Raw genomic sequence first — 15748 nt, 5'->3', positions numbered from 1 at the left:
CTTGTCTGTTTAAAACATGGTTTTTTCTTGCTTGGGAGCTTCATTTGGGTCGCCAATGCATACATGGCAAGCTTCCTACCAGAGCTGGTGCAAATACAGACAATAAATATTTGGAAAGGGGACAGTCTTTGGTCTTGAGTGGAAGAGTGTGAAGAAATAAGCAGCTCCCCCTTACACTTCTCTGCATTATAGGCCTTGGTGAGCAATGTAACGTTCTTGCTTTCTAGGGAGCAAAGAAAAAGTTAAATTACTTTACAGCCAAATGCCATACAAAGTTTTAACATAGGGTACAAGCAATAGAAGGCTGGATTTGGTGAAAAGATTAGTTTCACACTTTCAGGCTTCCCAATGCTCCGGTCAATCTAGTAGACTGGCAGAGTCTTCTGCTCTTTTATGTTACTGGTGTAGATTGTGAATTTTTTTCATATATTTTGTTTTTAGAAGGTGTGCTGGTTGGATGTTTGCTGTGGTGAACTGAAACAAGTTCTGCTGTGGCTGGCCTGCCTAATTGAGTGAAATATTTAATGAGGAAGGTTATTCATTCTGCAGAACTGAGCAGTCCTCCAGCTCATGCTGTTTATAATTGAAAATGATTTCTGAGTGAGTTAATTATTTCTTGCTGTCTCACTACCCTCTACCTATTCTAAAACTGTGTAGTGACCTTCAGGAACAGCTGAATTTCAGCCATGTGGTTCCATCATATGCTGGTTATTTTGTTTGAGGTGAATATTTACTGTTTCTCCTAGGAGGTTCAGACATAAATAAAAGTTTAGAGGACCTCTGGGTAAATATGTTCATGGTTCAGCACTTTAATGTGTCAATTAGCTACTAACAGTGTCAATAAATTGGACCTGTCAAAAATAATAGCTTCCTTGCCAGTTTTCATCTCCTGCTTTACCTGTGTGCTACAAGAAATGCATTACACATCATCAGAAGTAGTAAAAGCCAACTTTTCCATGCCTATGGCAAAAAATAACAAACCAAGACCACTTTCTTCAGACTTGAGTTTCATAAACTAAGATCCACCTTTTGAAATCTTTGTGAAGCTCTTTTCCTACAGACGTTGCTTGAGTTTTGCCCAGGTGAAAAAATAGGAGTAAGAACAAGGGATTTGACTCAAAAGCAGGGGTCTACCTGTTACCTGAGTTTAAACTGAACTATTTGGGAGTACAGTGTTGTGTAATTTTACTCTGCCCAGCTGGATGAGAAAGGTGATCATCTCACCTGATTATAGGTAACCGCAATCTGGCTGTTCCCTGTGAGTCACCTTGGGCTCTCTGCTTCGTTTATTGTGAGTGGAGGAAAGGAGGTTTCTTCGGACGGTGGCTCATCCTTCTACCATAGGAATGTACCTTATAGTTCAGTCTTAATTTACCTATTTGTAATGACAGACACTTCAACAGGCACAAGTGACTCTCTCTCTCTCTCTCTCTCTTACATTCCAACATGAGAGATGCACGACAGTTGCAGTTATTTCATTGACTATTGTATTTCTTTAGCAGAAGGGTTACAGAAGCATGGTGCAAATGCAAGAAGTCTCCATGCATGCCAACAGATGTCGATAAATGGCAGTAGGGTATGTTCGCAGATGTGCAGCACAGCACCTAAATTCCATAGGCCTGATAGAGTGTTAGGTGGCACAAATTGCTTCTTGTGTGCTGCTTGTTCCACCAAGCTGTGAATCAATGAGTTTTCAAGAAGTATTGTTCAAACACGAAGCAGTCATCCTGGAGCTGATGTGCCTCCAGCAGTGGCCAAAGTGGGTGGCAGTAAGGAGAGCAGAAGGTGGCCAAACATCAGTGATAGCCATCTCCAGCTAAAGGACCTGCCAGCCAGACACAGGTTTCTCTTTAATGAATCTCTTTCTGAATCTCTGCAAACTTTTAGCATTTAGGTAGCCTGTGGAAAGGAGTTCCACAACTTGGTTGGATAAATGAGCACACCTTTTGTTTTGAATCTGCTGCCTTATATTTTTATTACGTGTCCTCTAGTTCCTGGTTTAATATATATATATATATATATATATATAGACTTTTATGCAGGGTTGGTTTTTTTTTTTTTTTTGATCTGTTATTATGTAAAATTTGCTGTAATAGGCAGTGAAAATGTGGTTTAGCTCTCAACATTTCCACCCACTGGAGATCAAAGCGAAAAGAATGAATATCCTAATAGTGGAAGCACATTGTCATTTTAAATGAGATGTAACAAGAGGTTATGAAGAAAAGCATCTTGTCATGGTTATTCACCCGTGTAAGATTGCTGTGTTCCACCCTGTAAACAGTGATACGGGATTATCGCAGTCTTTCCATTCCAAGATGTTCTCGGAAGGCACAAGAGGCCAAGCAACTGGTTGTCCTGTTGGAACGCCCTGCCTCTGGGAGGTCCCGCTCAGAGCAGCCTCAGCCACCTCAGCAGAATCGCCTATGGCTAAACGCAGCCACACTGGTCCAGGCTTAAACATGGCAGAAGTTTACCTCAAAGGGTTCCTGATGTCCATGAAGCTGAACGCATGTTTGACTTTCTTGCAGAATGGGGGCTGTCTTGGCTCTAAATCAAATCAGTGGCACGTCCAGGCAGGCTCAGGACTCTGCCCAGGGTCAGCGCTGCCCATCTGCTGCCGTCGTATTGCACCCGCGACACACACGCACAACAAGACTGACATGTAAGACTTGCTTTGTGTGCACAGAGCGGCTCTGCAACCTGTGACAGCCGCTGCAGGGACCGCTTGGAGTTGCTCTTCAAAACCTCCTGGATACAACTTCTTTCACATACTGTACCCAATGCCACAGGTGTATTTTTGGCAGCCCTGGATACCATAGTCTGTTTCTTGTGGGCTGGGCTGAGGTGATGATGCCCTGTGAAGGTCATACGTCACCTAGGAGAATGCACTCAATGGTAGGGTGACATTACTCCAGCCAAAGTCTGGTTCAGTTTTCTGCAGTGAATGTCTAATGCACAGAGGGAGGGGAGCTACAGCAAAACCCCTTCTGGTTCCAGTTCTCATGTCAGCCTTACTCTTTCTCACTGCAGGTTACATCCAAGCCTGCAGAGGACTGATGATCTCCGCTGTCTGCCTGGGCTTCTTTGGAGCTGTTTTTGGACTGGTCGGGATGAAGTGCACAAAAGTTGGAGGCTCTGATCAGACCAAAGCAAAAATAGCTTGTTTAGCTGGACTGATTTTCATACTCTCTGGTAAATATACCTTATTTCTTTAAGTTTGGGTAGCTGAAGTCATACCAGAGCTGCTTCTTTATTCTCACAAATTCACACACAGTTTTCCATGACTTCATTGGCTTCAGGGTCAAGCCCAAAGGTCTTCTGCTGGCTCCACTGAATGGTTTGTCTTATGCTTTTCAGGGTTGTGCTCTATGACTAGTTGTTCCCTGTATGCAAACAGGATTACGTCTGAGTTCTTTGATCCTACTTTTGTTGCACAAAAGTAAGTACTTTCCTATACCCATAAATCTTTCAAAGACGTAGACCTTAAGTTTCATACTGCACACCAGAACCCGTTTAAACAGAGAGCTGGAGCTTCTCCCGTCGGGCAGAGGAAGAGAGTGGGCTGCAGTTTTATTTAATCGTATTTTCCAACTGTAGTAACCATGTGCTGAAATGTGACAAATTGACACCTCACCACACAGTGATTGCTCTGTCATTTTTGTTTCCTGGGCTTATCGTAGCTCAGCAGGGTTCTGCACCACTTGCTGCAGAGCAAATGGGAGGAAAGCTTGCATTTATGTGAGAGATGTAGCAAAGGGATTTTGCAAGACAGAGGCACTCATTAGGTGCATCATTCAACAGGGAAGGAAGAAAATGATTTCCTTAAGGTTTTGCTAGAAGGTGGTTTCCATAAAGGTGTTGAGCACAGCACAATGTTGACTCCTCTTGAAGACAGGTTTTTGGCAGGGTCTGTGGACATTTTGCTGACAGATCTTCAAATACAGATGACTGAAATTTGAATTCTAAACCTTATTATAACCAGTAATCGTACAAGCACTAACATAAATGTTTTGACTGTACATGCAATGAAATTTAAGGGAGCAAGTGTTTATAGAATTGCAGGATCTGTATAAAAGATAATGAGCATCCCTAAAAACTCCCTTTAAAGCTGTGCAGGTTCTCAGGACCTACAAAGGCAGCAGTTCGCGAACCATGCTTAGATTTTGGATTCATGTCTTATCCACCAAGTCTGAAAACATTGGCTGTAAATTATACCATTACAGACTTTCTTGTTTTGGCTTCTTACGTAATGTAAAGTTATCTTCAGATACCAGAACTTCAAAGTTTTCTTGGTGGTGATTCCAGAATGTGTGAAGCATTGGGTATAAATTTCCCTGAGATGCAATTAAGGGCTCAGTAAAGAGTCTGAGCCTTTCTGTTTCTTCTTGGTAGAAAGAAAATAGTCTGAATAAATAATATTAACTGGATCTGTGTTTGTGGTAGGGCTGACACTGTTTCTGCTGTCTTGAAAACAAGTTCATATAAGATTTCCTCCATAATTCTGCTATAGTTTCTGCTTGTTTGATACAGTGAGGACAGGATCCAAAGGCCTCCAGAAGAAACAAAGATGTGAGGTACTGTGAAGAAAATGGAGCCTGGCTATATAGCCAGAAGTTAATAATTCATCAGGCTTACTGTTCCTAGTGAAAAATACCATGGTTGTTGCCAGAAGTCCCTTTCCTACACTGTATTCTTATGCTGTTCTGCTGCAAAAGAGCAGGCAGACCTCACAGTGGAACTTTACTGTGAGCAAATAGGAAGTTCAGTTTAAATATTGAAATAAAGGCAGTAAAATACCTTTTGCAGGTATTACCTCTTTTTTTTCCTTTTCCTGAACAACCAACATAGCTCAACTGCTTGCACACATAATCATAACTACAAAGATAAAGGCCGAGAGGAGAGCCAGAAGTTGTATTTGAATTGCGCACAGTATAGCTCATTCAGTGACCTTGGGTCAGATTAAGCTAAGGGTGGCATTCAAGTCCTTTCTCAACCACTGTAAAATAGGTTGGAGTAATGTGTTCCATTGCCTGCTCTGAATTCTTTCTTTTATATGCATTTCAGAAGCATTTAATGCGCTTTGTGGGTATATTGTGGAAATTTGGCATTGGCTCTTCACAGATAGAGGGTGCTGCTTTGAGTTTCAACCCTGAAGTTATTTTGGCAGCATCAAAAACAGGCTTGAGGTAGCGTTAATGGGAAGTGAATGACACAAGATGCTAAGCATCGTCTCAGCCATCACAATTTCCCTCCAGCCTTCTGCATTTGAAAGAAGCACCCTGAATATATATGGGTGCAGGAGGAATCAGAGATATGCCTAAAGCTGCAGAGACTTCTGGTTTGAATTTATGTACTGAGGAATGAATTTATGTATTGAGGAATTTGTGAACGGGAATATTGTGTCCAGTTCTGGGCCCCTCAGTTTCAGAAGGACTTGGAACTGCTGGAGAGAGCAGGACAACAAAGATGATTAAGGGAGTGGAGCATCTCCCTTATGAGGAAAGGCTGAGGGAGCTGGGGCTCTTTAGCTTGGAGAAGAGGAGACTGAGGGGTGACCTTATTAATGTTTATAAATATATAAAAGGTGAGTGTCACGAGGATGGAGCCAGGCTCTTCTCGGTGACAACCAGCAGTAGGACAAGGGGTAATGGGTTCAAACTGGAACACAAAAGGTTCCACTTAAATTTGAGAAGAAACTTCTTCTCAGTGAGGGTGCCAGAGCACTGGAACAGGCTGCCCAGGGGGGTTGTGGAGTCTCCTTCTCTGGAGACATTCAAAACCCACCTGGACACATTCCTGTGTAGCCTCATCTAGGTGTTCCTGCTCCAGCAGGGGGATTGGACTAGATGATCTTTTGAGGTCCCTTCCAATCCCTAATATTCTGTGATTCTGTGAACTGAAGAATGGCAGAGGCCACCATGGGGACACCCTGAAACTTTTCTTACTTAGGAAGAAATGTGAGGCTGGATGCCTAAAATGCAACAGTTTGTATTGCCAATTTGAAAGAGCTCCAAAGGAATTGTTTCACCCTACATAATAACACGTGCAGAGTCTTTGCGACAGCATGGGACACCTCAGTGCTTGCAGCCAAGATGGATTTCATTTTTCTTCAGACACCTCTAATATTAATAGGAGAAAACCTGTTCTTCTGCTTTGCTGTCTTGCTGATGTTCCTACAGGTTCTCTTAAGGAAACCATTTTGTCACTTTACAACATTTAGTTTAAAAAAACCTTCTCACAGTCTATACTTTTTGCTCCTTGCCACAGTTTGAACTCTGTAATCGTGATCATTTTTACTGATGAATGGGGTTAATTTATCCAAATTATCTAACTCCCTGCTCTTTTTTTATAGGGAATTGTTTACCTTCATCTTTCTTGTATCTGAATGGATTGCTCCATTCACACAGTTCCTTTTTCCACTGTCCTGTTGTGACATTTGAATCTATTTTTAAGTTTCCAAAGACTGTAAGAATTAGATATTAAAAATGTGTATTTCCCTTGAGTAGTTGTGTAGATCCATTTGGAAGGTATGCCCTCTATGTATGCTTACATCCAGTTGGCTAATGAAACTTCCACTGATTTGATTGGGAGTTTGTTTCATGGTCCTAATGTATGTAACAACTAGAATATTATTCTTCTATACTGATCTTATACTTTTTTTCATGTCATTGAGTTCTGCCTCCCTGGATTATGGCAAAAAATCTGCTCTTGGCCCGCTTGGTGAGCATAGTTGAAGGTGGCTTTCAGTTCCCTGCAGCTGAATTCTAGTCTTCAGCAGTCATCACCTCTAGCCCCTTCATCAATGTCCCACTCCTCCCCGAGCTGCCAGAAATCCCTAAATGATCCTTCAGCAGATTCATTTCACTGATTGGAGACAGTGGATATGGAGCCACAGACTTAGGAGAGTGGCTGCTTTAGTTCTTGAACCAAGAATTATAAGAACAGAAGAGTGTATTCCCCTTCCCAGGGAAGGTAAAAACAGCAAATGCAGAAATTTCTTCTAAAAAAAGCTTTTCAAGTCTTTCTTTCTCTACTTTTTTTTTTCCCCTCTTGGAGGTACCAATGTATTTGAGCATTTTTTCATATGGTAAGAGGTTTTTTTTTATGTACTGGATTTTTTGGGACATTAGAGTTGGCTTCTTAAACGCTGAAAAGGTAGATTGGATAAAAAACAGGGAGCCATACACAGGTTGATATACGATGGAAAATTGGAACTTTTTCTTCATAAGCACCAGTGTAAATCAATAAGTCTTTTACCTGTTTAAACATGTGGAGGAAAGACCAATTAGGCCAGTTCTGCAACTCATTAACCTGGCGGTGTGGCAGTCACCAGAGAAGGATCCATATTCACACAATCTGTTTATACATATTATAGTAATAGATGTTGCTTTAAAAGTACACATAGTCACGAGAACAAAGGCTGGACCCCATGTCTTCTTTCCCCACCAGTAGGCAATGGTCAGGTAATCATTTTCTAGACAATTAAACCCAATGCAATCTTGATTTCTTTTCTGTACAACTGAAGAGCTTCAGGAGGAGAAATGGTCTCCTTATCTCCCTCACATTAGCTTCTGGCCAACTGACTAATGTTAGCGGCAAATGTGGCAATGAACTTGTGTTTCCCGCTTTCTAGGCAAATGATCTTGGTGATTAAGTTCTTAAAGCAACAGCCTTTCTGGGCCTTGGCCCATTTTGATCTGCATTTAGAGCTCATTAAAAGAGGATCCTTGAGGGTATGATTAATTTGCTTGTGTTTCTTGCATGTTGACTATAACGGGATCCTAGGTGATGAACTCTGACATAGAGATCTGCTGAACTCTGACAACCCCCAGTCCTTGAACAGCCAGAAAACTGCTCAAGTCTTGTGAAAACTGTAGCACATGGTTGGAAATGTGAGCATAGTTAGAATTAAAGCTTTACAGGTTTGGCAGATTTTGAAGTCAAAAGGGGCTGGGTGTAGAGTTTTCCAGGGTGAAAGGCAGCTGAGCTATGGTTTCCAGCAGTTTAATTTGGGGCTTGGGTGCCTAAGTCCCACACTGCATATGGAGAACGTTTGAGGGAGTCTGATCTTTTTTTAGCAAGGGATGATGAATAAAAACTCCACTTAGGATGATGTGAACATAAAATGAAAAAGCAGCCTAGGAGTTAGAGCACTAGTAGGGCCATGAAGAGTCAGGTGCAAACCCTCACCAAGTGCCCTCTAAAGGTTTCCATCTCAAACCTGGGTGTGTGTCCATAGCATCCAGGCAAATGCCTAAGCACTAATATTCTAAGTGTGGTTTTTCTCCCTGTGTGACTTTTTTTTGGTCTCCAGCCAACACTTACCCCTTGTGATGTATTATAGGAGTTGCTGCGTCATTTTCTGGTTGTCTGGGCTCACAGTCAATTTTTGAGTGTTTCCACAGTGTCATCTTTGTAAACACACAAGTTTTGCAGAGCAGGCAATAGGTGGTTTCAGTTGAGTATTTCAGCTAATGTTAAATTAGTATCTGTTCACCAAATCACAGAATGTCAGGGATTGGAAGGGACCTCAAAAGATCATCCAGTCCAATCCCCCTGCCGGAGCAGGAACACCTAGATGAGGTTACACAGGAATGTGTCCAGGTGGGTTTTGAATGTCTCCAGAGTAGGAGACTTCACAACCACCCTGGGCAGCCTGTTCCAGTGCTCTGGCACCCTCACTGAGAAGAAGTTTCTTCTCAAATTTAAGTGGAACCTTTTGTGTTCCAGTTTGAACCCATTACCCCTTGTCCTACCGCTGTTTGTCACCAAGAAGAGCCTGGCTCCATCCTCGTGACACTCACCCTTTATATATTTATAAACATTAATGAGGTCACCCCTCAGTCTCCTCTTCTCCAAGCTAAAGAGCCCCAGCTCCCTCAGCCTTTCCTCATAAGGGAGATGCTCCACTCCCTTCATCATCTTTGTTGCCCCGCGCTGGACTCTCTCCAGCAGTTCACATGGAAGCAACTACAAAATCTTTAATTTGTCCAGGCAGGCTGTCAACTAATGAGGCTTTCATTCGGCGGCCTCACCAGAGCTTAGAACAAACAAATTTGGTAACCAAGGCCTCAACGGCAGAGCCACCTGCCCCATGACTGGGGCTGGCTGGGGACAGGAGCCTGTGCTTTCAATGCAGGATCTGAAGCGTCAGGAGGTGATAAAGGTTTCCCCAAGGAGGAACTGGAGCTGAGAAGCCGGAGCAGGAGACACAGTCTGTCCTAATAGTGAGGAATGTGTGGCTCTGGAGATTCTTGGGCCTGCGGGCTAATGCAGGTCATCTCAAAAGCGTTTTAAAGAGCAGCACCTCAGACAAAGAGCTGGAGAAGGGAGAAAAGTGGCAGCCGAGGCTTAGTCCTTGTCTTGAAGCTCCAGAGCTCAGGTCGCTGAGCAGGGAGGAGAAGAATCTCTTCCCCGTGCCCTTCTTTTCCTTCACTTACTGCTGTCGCTTTAGAAACTTGGGCTTAACCTGGTGTGATAATGCTCCTCAAGAACCACTATCTCCTCTCGGAGCCAAACTGAGCAGTTTCTGGCTGCAAACAAATGGTGACTGCCATAGGAGGGCCATGGCTGGTGACCTGGAGCTGTGCCCCAGGGCTGGGAGCGATGTCTTGTAACCTGAATCCAGCGACGGGCACTAGAGACACAGTAAGTTGCCAGCACATGCACATGTGCGTGTGTGCACACATGTACATCTGCATGTGTGTGCAGGTATGTGCATATCTGTAGGTGCATATATTGCCCCTGCTTATGTATATATTGCATATTTTATTTTATGAATTAGTACTGTTGCAATTCAGGAGAGAAAAGGGCAGAGCTGTAGAGATGCACAAGGAACACAGGAGTCTGAGTGCTAAGAACGTAGCCATCCGTATTATTTCATTATTTGGAAGACAAAGGGAAAACATAATCAACATTTTAAAAATCTTTGAAAAATCACTTTACGGAACATAGAACATAGGAAAAACGTAATGAAAGTTCAAACAATCATCTTCCTACATTTCCGTTTAAAAAGCAAAACAAGCATTCAGCAGCTCTATTTTTTATGAAGAATACGCCTGTGTTTACTCTGAATGCAGAATATATATTTTCAGAAAATTCAAATATATTGGTCAATTAGTCAGAGTCCTTTAGAAAGGTTGTTTGTCAAATGATTTTGCATTGTCCTGGATTGTACTGGCTTTAAACTGAAGGAGGGGAGATTTAGGTTGGGTATAAGGAAGAAATTCTTCCCCATGAGGGTGGTGAGGCACTGGAACAGGCTGCCCGGAGAAGCTGTGGATGTTCCATCCCTGGAGGTGTTCCAGGCCAGGTTGGATGGGGCTTTGAGCAACCTGGTCTAGTGGAAAGTGTTCCTGCCCATGGCAGGGAGGGCTTGGAACTACATGATCGTTAAGGTTCCTTCCAACCCAAACCATTCTAGGATTCTATATACATATGTACAAAACCCTCATGTTTTAAGCAGGCTGGAGTGTGGATAAGGAGGGAGAGAGATCCTGAGGGCCAGAGGGGACACTAAAGAAGAGCTGTAGGCAGCAGCTCTACTCGCCACTCCAGTGAAAGACCCGGTTTAGCTTGGGAGCCAGTGGGAAGAAACCCAAGATGGTCCAAGGGGACAAGCGCTGTGCACTGTAAATGGGTCGAAAACTGATGTAACCCCAGAGCCAAGCAATCCAGGAGGAGTGGCAGAAAAACCAGGCATCCTGGCTGGCTGCGTGGAGGGGATAGGCAGGGACAGTTTGCCTCCTACGAGTAAAATAATGCAAAGAACATGGGTGAATGGCAGAGCTGCTGATTTTATGATGAATAATGTGTATGTCAATGGAAATTTATTAAAGAAAAAATAAAATTGAGTTATTTTATTCTGAAAAAAATACTTTAAAATCCATGCTCTCTTGTGTTAAACCCATTTGTTAACTTCCTGTAGGTATGAATTAGGAGCAGCTTTGTTCATTGGATGGGCTGGAGCTTCGCTCTGCATAATTGGTGGCAGTATATTCTGCTTCTCCATAGCTGAAAACAGTAACTCTCCAAGGTAAAACACAAGTTGTACTTATCGAAAGAAATCAATGCTAGTGCATTTGTACCCGCTATACGTATGTGGTTTGATTACTTTTCCAAAACGCTTTGTGATGAGGCTCACAAAAAGATTGTGTGGATGAAAGAAAATAATGGGATTTAAGGACAATGCTCTTTCCATCATTAATGTATTTAAGAAAAGCTATTGACTCGGAACAAGTACTTGTGTTATATATACTTTGTAAATTTACTGCAGCTGGGAAAAAAAAAAAAAGGCATTCGCTGATGTAGGAAAAGTGGTCGGGTAACTTTACAGGTGTGAATAGGCAAATTTATTTAATCCCAAATTGTCAGATGACAAGTGGGAGAGGTGAAGGGCAGCGGTGGCAGCAGCAGCACATCCAGCAGCAGGAGAGGGGTCATAATGAAGAGGCACAGCTGGAGGGAGTAACTGTTCACCTAGGATCTGCCAGAGCCTTCATATTTCATGATTGGGCCCTAATTTACTTAGTTGTGAACAAGAGATTTGCTTTTATAGAAAAGTGAATTGCAAAGAGAGATGCTGGAGGGGGAATCTCAAACCAGAAAGAGACCACACAGGGAAGGAAGGTGCCCCCCCTGCCCCCTCCCATGAGATCTGTAAGCAAGTTCCTATACATTTCTTCTAGTTTTATATTGCTATGATGCTTGGATACAGGGATGTTAACCTGTCTGTGGGATGAGCTGTAAATGGTTGATTCTCTTTCCTTTTCAGGAGGGGGTATGCGTATAATGGAGCCACATCTGTGATGTCTTCTCGTACAAAGGTCCAAAACAGTGTCCCAGACAAAACCCCACCAAAGCACTTTGACAAGAATGCTTATGTTTAATTGTACTGTTGGAAGATTCAAGGCATTATAAAAATGTTTCTACGTTTCATTCAGAGTGATTTTCCCCCCAATCCAATGTAATTACCACTAAGACAATGACTTTTTAAAATATTAACTTGCAGCTTTTTACATATTGATGTAAATTTTAGTATATACTGTTTTAAGATTGATATTGGTATTGTAAAGTTTATACCTGGAAATCATGATCTGATGTTGCTTTCTGGAGAAAAAATAAATGGGGTATTTACCAAATCAGTGTGTCAGTTGCTTATGGGAATGACATCACACATGATATTGACCACAGAGCATCATTACAATGAGGTTGGTGAAACACTGGCCCGGGTTGTCCAGGTTGGTGGTAGATGCCCCATCCCTGGAGACATTCCAGGCCAGGCTGGACAGGGCTCTGAGCCACCTGATCTAGTTGCAGATGTCCCTGCTCATTGCAGGAGGTTGGACTAGATGGCCTTTGAAGGTCCCCTCCAAACCGAACTAGTCTGTGATTGCAACTGTTTCTTAAATGGGTTCAGTACTGGACAAAACAGCCCTTCTCTGTGCAGGTTAGTATGAAAAATACCTCACCACTGATGAGCAGTGACACTGGAATTGCAGAGCACACGGCAACTGCGGGGCCAGACGACAGTCAGTGGCAATCACCAGGCTCTTGCCTCCTTATCTCATTGCCGGGGTGGACAAATGTGGCACTGGGTCAATTCAGTGCCGTAGGAACAAGAAATGAAAATAAGCATGGGATTTGGGGGTTGTTTTTGTCCCCTCTGCCTGGGTAGGGTGGCCGGGACACCTTTGGCTCTAGAGTGGCTCCAAACCCCTGGGTCACTGCCCTGCCAGTGCCATTACTGAAGGGCTGCCCAAATAGAAGCAGGCAATGCTTACCAGCGCTATTTTAGATAATCCTGAATTAGTTACACCAGTTCAAAAATTCAGCTGGCTTTTTTGAAAGATTTCATTTACCTGCCCATAGAAATGTGATGGCTTTTGAGGGAATATTTGTACAATGAGTCAATAAATGAGATCAGAGATTATGAATAACCACAAAATGCTTTCTAGGCTGAGACCTGAAAATAAGTCACACACTCGGGTCTGTCTTGAAGTTTGAATTGATAGACCCTTAGAGTTTCAATACATTGCTTATTTTTGGAGAAAGACATAAATATAAAAAATTAATAATCCTATTTATTTCTAGGCACAGTATGACAGAAAAGGTTTTGCATCTGATACCATCTAAAATACAACAAAACTACAAAGCCATTCAAGGATCTTTTTATGTTACTTTATTTTTGTATTTCACTGAAGTGAAAGCACCATTGTTTTTTTTTTAAGAAGGCAGCCAATGTGGACGAAACAGAAACATGAAAGTATTTGCGCAATGGCAAGTCAGTATTTTCCTCACCTTAGCTTGACATTTGATTATTTTTTTCCAGTTGTTGTGCTTTTATGTTGACCAAGACTCGAGTCTAATTTAAAATAAAACAACAAAACCTTCCCAAAATAGGAGGCATTTCGTAATAACTAGTTTTATAGCTAAGGCCTTTTTTTCTTTTCATTTGGTGTTTATTGTAAACCATGTTAGAAACGTAACATTTTCATAGACGGAAATATTCTATTTAAAATGTTCACAATTCTATATAAAGTTTATGATAAAAAACCAAGAAAATATGCATCTAAAAATTTAAAAAGTAATACTCTGGAGTAAACTCTGTTCATTGCTTAACAGGCTTTCTTGCAAGACCAGTTTCAATCTTTAATGTAAACATTAGAGGCAAGATCTTCACCTCAATGAAATCAAAGAGATTTTCACCACTAAGTTCACAAGAAAGAGGAATTAACTCTCAATTTCCAAACAGACATGGCCAGTAATGTGCATATGAATATTCTTGTTTCAAATTCAGGACTGAAAGACACAGGAGCTCTGTAGAAAGTTTTCCTTCTTATTACATGACCTGAATGAGAAATGAATAGAAAACACTTGATGTTTTCAACGACATTTTCAAGGGAAACAGAACGGGACAGCAGCGCCTCCCATCAGGAGTGCAACAGTTATATATCCGAAGAATCGCTCCAATCTGTTACAGTGACTAAGCTGCTTTTTAATGTGCTTGTATTCTCAGCTTCTTGCAGGACTGTTAAAAGAACAAAAACCATATTATTAACAATTATTAATAATATTTTGGGGGTATTTTTACTTTGTACTTATCTATGGGAGAAAATTATGTGCTATGTGAGCAAACAGCTGTGGATTTCAGGAAGTCCAGAATTTCAACCAGTGAGGAAATTACAAGTGTTGATAATTGGAAGGCTGTTTCTGTCACAGAATACAACGCACAGCCCAAGCAGTCAGTGTCAACATTACTTTAACAATAACCTGAAGTATCTTTATATAACTGACACAGCTTTAACCTTGAAGTATATTGAAACGTGAGGGCTAGAAACTACTGTATAAGTTCTATGTAAGACTGCAGTGATTACCAGTACCTCAAATATTTATCTCAGCCTGGTAGGTCACTCAGATTTCTTGAACAAACCTGAAATTTGATTCTTATTCTCAAGACAAAGGAAGAAAGTTTCTCCCCTCCCTTAAATCTGAGAAGGGACTAAAAGAAAAATCCTGGATGATTAGTCTTTAAGATGAGGCTGAAGCCTGATAGTACTATATGTTTTGAAATGTCAAATTTAAGTTTCTTGTCACCCCTGTGTATTTATGTGTGTGTTGTTTACTTGTTTATATCAAAAGCATCATACATGATATTTATATGCCATAAAACCAAACACGCAGTTTTTACTTGTTCTTTTCTTACAAAATACCATACATTGAATTGCAATTTGCAATACAATATACTTGAGCTCTCCTTTAGGTGTGTCAGTCGCTTAAGGCTCATACATAGCAGTATGAATATGTTACCTTCTTCCTTCGGTGCATTTCTCTTGGGAAGACCCCACGCCTGTACCACAGCGGGAGCATTCGACTCATTTTTATGAACCGTCAGTGGCTTCTGAGCCTTATCTTTCGTCAATAAAAAGTCTTCTACTGATGATATATCCCAATCATCTTCATCAGCTTCTGTGAACTAAAAGGGAGAAGAAAAAAGACACATTTTTCCTCTGTCTGCTCAAGTTGTGCTGAGTTGTCCTATAACCTCAATGCACTGGCACATACCTGGTATGACATCTATCCCCACAACTTTAAAGTCTGTATAATTCAATTACCTAAATTATATTAACCCACTATTATAGTTCCAAAGCTAAAAGTGTTGGTTGGGGTTTTTCATAACTGGCAGAAATCTATGGTTTTGGGCACCACACATCTAACTTAAAAAAGGATCGTCTTTTCTGGGATATTAGCTATTCCAATGAGAAAGTCCTTTAAGCATTAGAATGTATATTAGTTACATGAAAATAGAGACATGACATCATCATGCAAGTTGGCAGTTTAGTTTGCTATATAAGAGTTCTATATTCACACTAGAAAAATTCAATTTTGCAACAAAGGCCTTTTCAATTTAAAATCATTTATTTTTTAAGAAAAATAACAAAGGTTTAGAAAAATCACATGGTGCTCAAAGTTAAAATATGTATTCTTCTTACAACTCACTGTCAGCATGTACAAGCATATTTTAATGAAGTGGTGGATCTGCACAATGAGCTCCCAAAATGAGAGTCACGTCAAACAGATGAACCTAAGGCAGTATGTCCTGATCTTTCTTCTCTCATCTACCTCAGAACTAAATACCATCATTCAGCTTTTGAAGGAAAAGCGACAGCAGCTCCCTGTTCGTCAATCAGATGTGGCTCAATGGAATCGAGCCATTATTAGAGAGCTTAGCTGGGGAAAGTGAAAGATG

At 41.4% G+C, this 15748-nt stretch overlaps 2 protein-coding genes across 4 annotated transcripts in view; one reads left to right on the top strand and one right to left on the bottom strand.

The window, feature by feature from the left end:
- The window catches only part of CLDN10 (claudin 10), a gene marked incomplete at both ends in the record, with an annotated part of 62250 nt that extends 50362 nt beyond the window's left edge, over positions 1 to 11888 (top strand). For 2 of the 3 annotated variants that reach the window (XM_080350871.1, XM_080350869.1), the window contains 4 exons: positions 3031 to 3192; positions 3358 to 3439; positions 10928 to 11035; positions 11774 to 11888. In XM_080350871.1, the coding sequence (XP_080206997.1) occupies positions 3031 to 3192; positions 3358 to 3439; positions 10928 to 11035; positions 11774 to 11888 (467 nt within the window). The remainder of the gene's footprint in view (positions 1 to 3030; positions 3193 to 3357; positions 3440 to 10927; positions 11036 to 11773) is intronic. The other variant, XM_080350870.1, reaches the window with a different exon arrangement.
- A 2012-nt stretch (positions 11889 to 13900) lies between these two features.
- The window catches only part of DZIP1 (DAZ interacting zinc finger protein 1), a gene marked incomplete at its 5' end in the record, with an annotated part of 36781 nt that continues 34933 nt past the window's right edge, over positions 13901 to 15748 (bottom strand). Inside the window, 2 exons of the mRNA XM_080363774.1 lie at positions 13901 to 14029; positions 14809 to 14974. Of these exons, the coding sequence (XP_080219900.1) occupies positions 13947 to 14029; positions 14809 to 14974 (249 nt within the window). The 3' untranslated portion in view covers positions 13901 to 13946. The remainder of the gene's footprint in view (positions 14030 to 14808; positions 14975 to 15748) is intronic.

Source organism: Nesoenas mayeri (genome assembly GCF_963082525.1).
Source record: "Nesoenas mayeri genome assembly, chromosome: 1".
NCBI classification, from domain to species: domain Eukaryota; kingdom Metazoa; phylum Chordata; class Aves; order Columbiformes; family Columbidae; genus Nesoenas; species Nesoenas mayeri.
The sequence above is the reverse complement of the archived record's forward strand: the minus strand, read 5'-3'. Positions and strand labels throughout refer to the sequence as shown.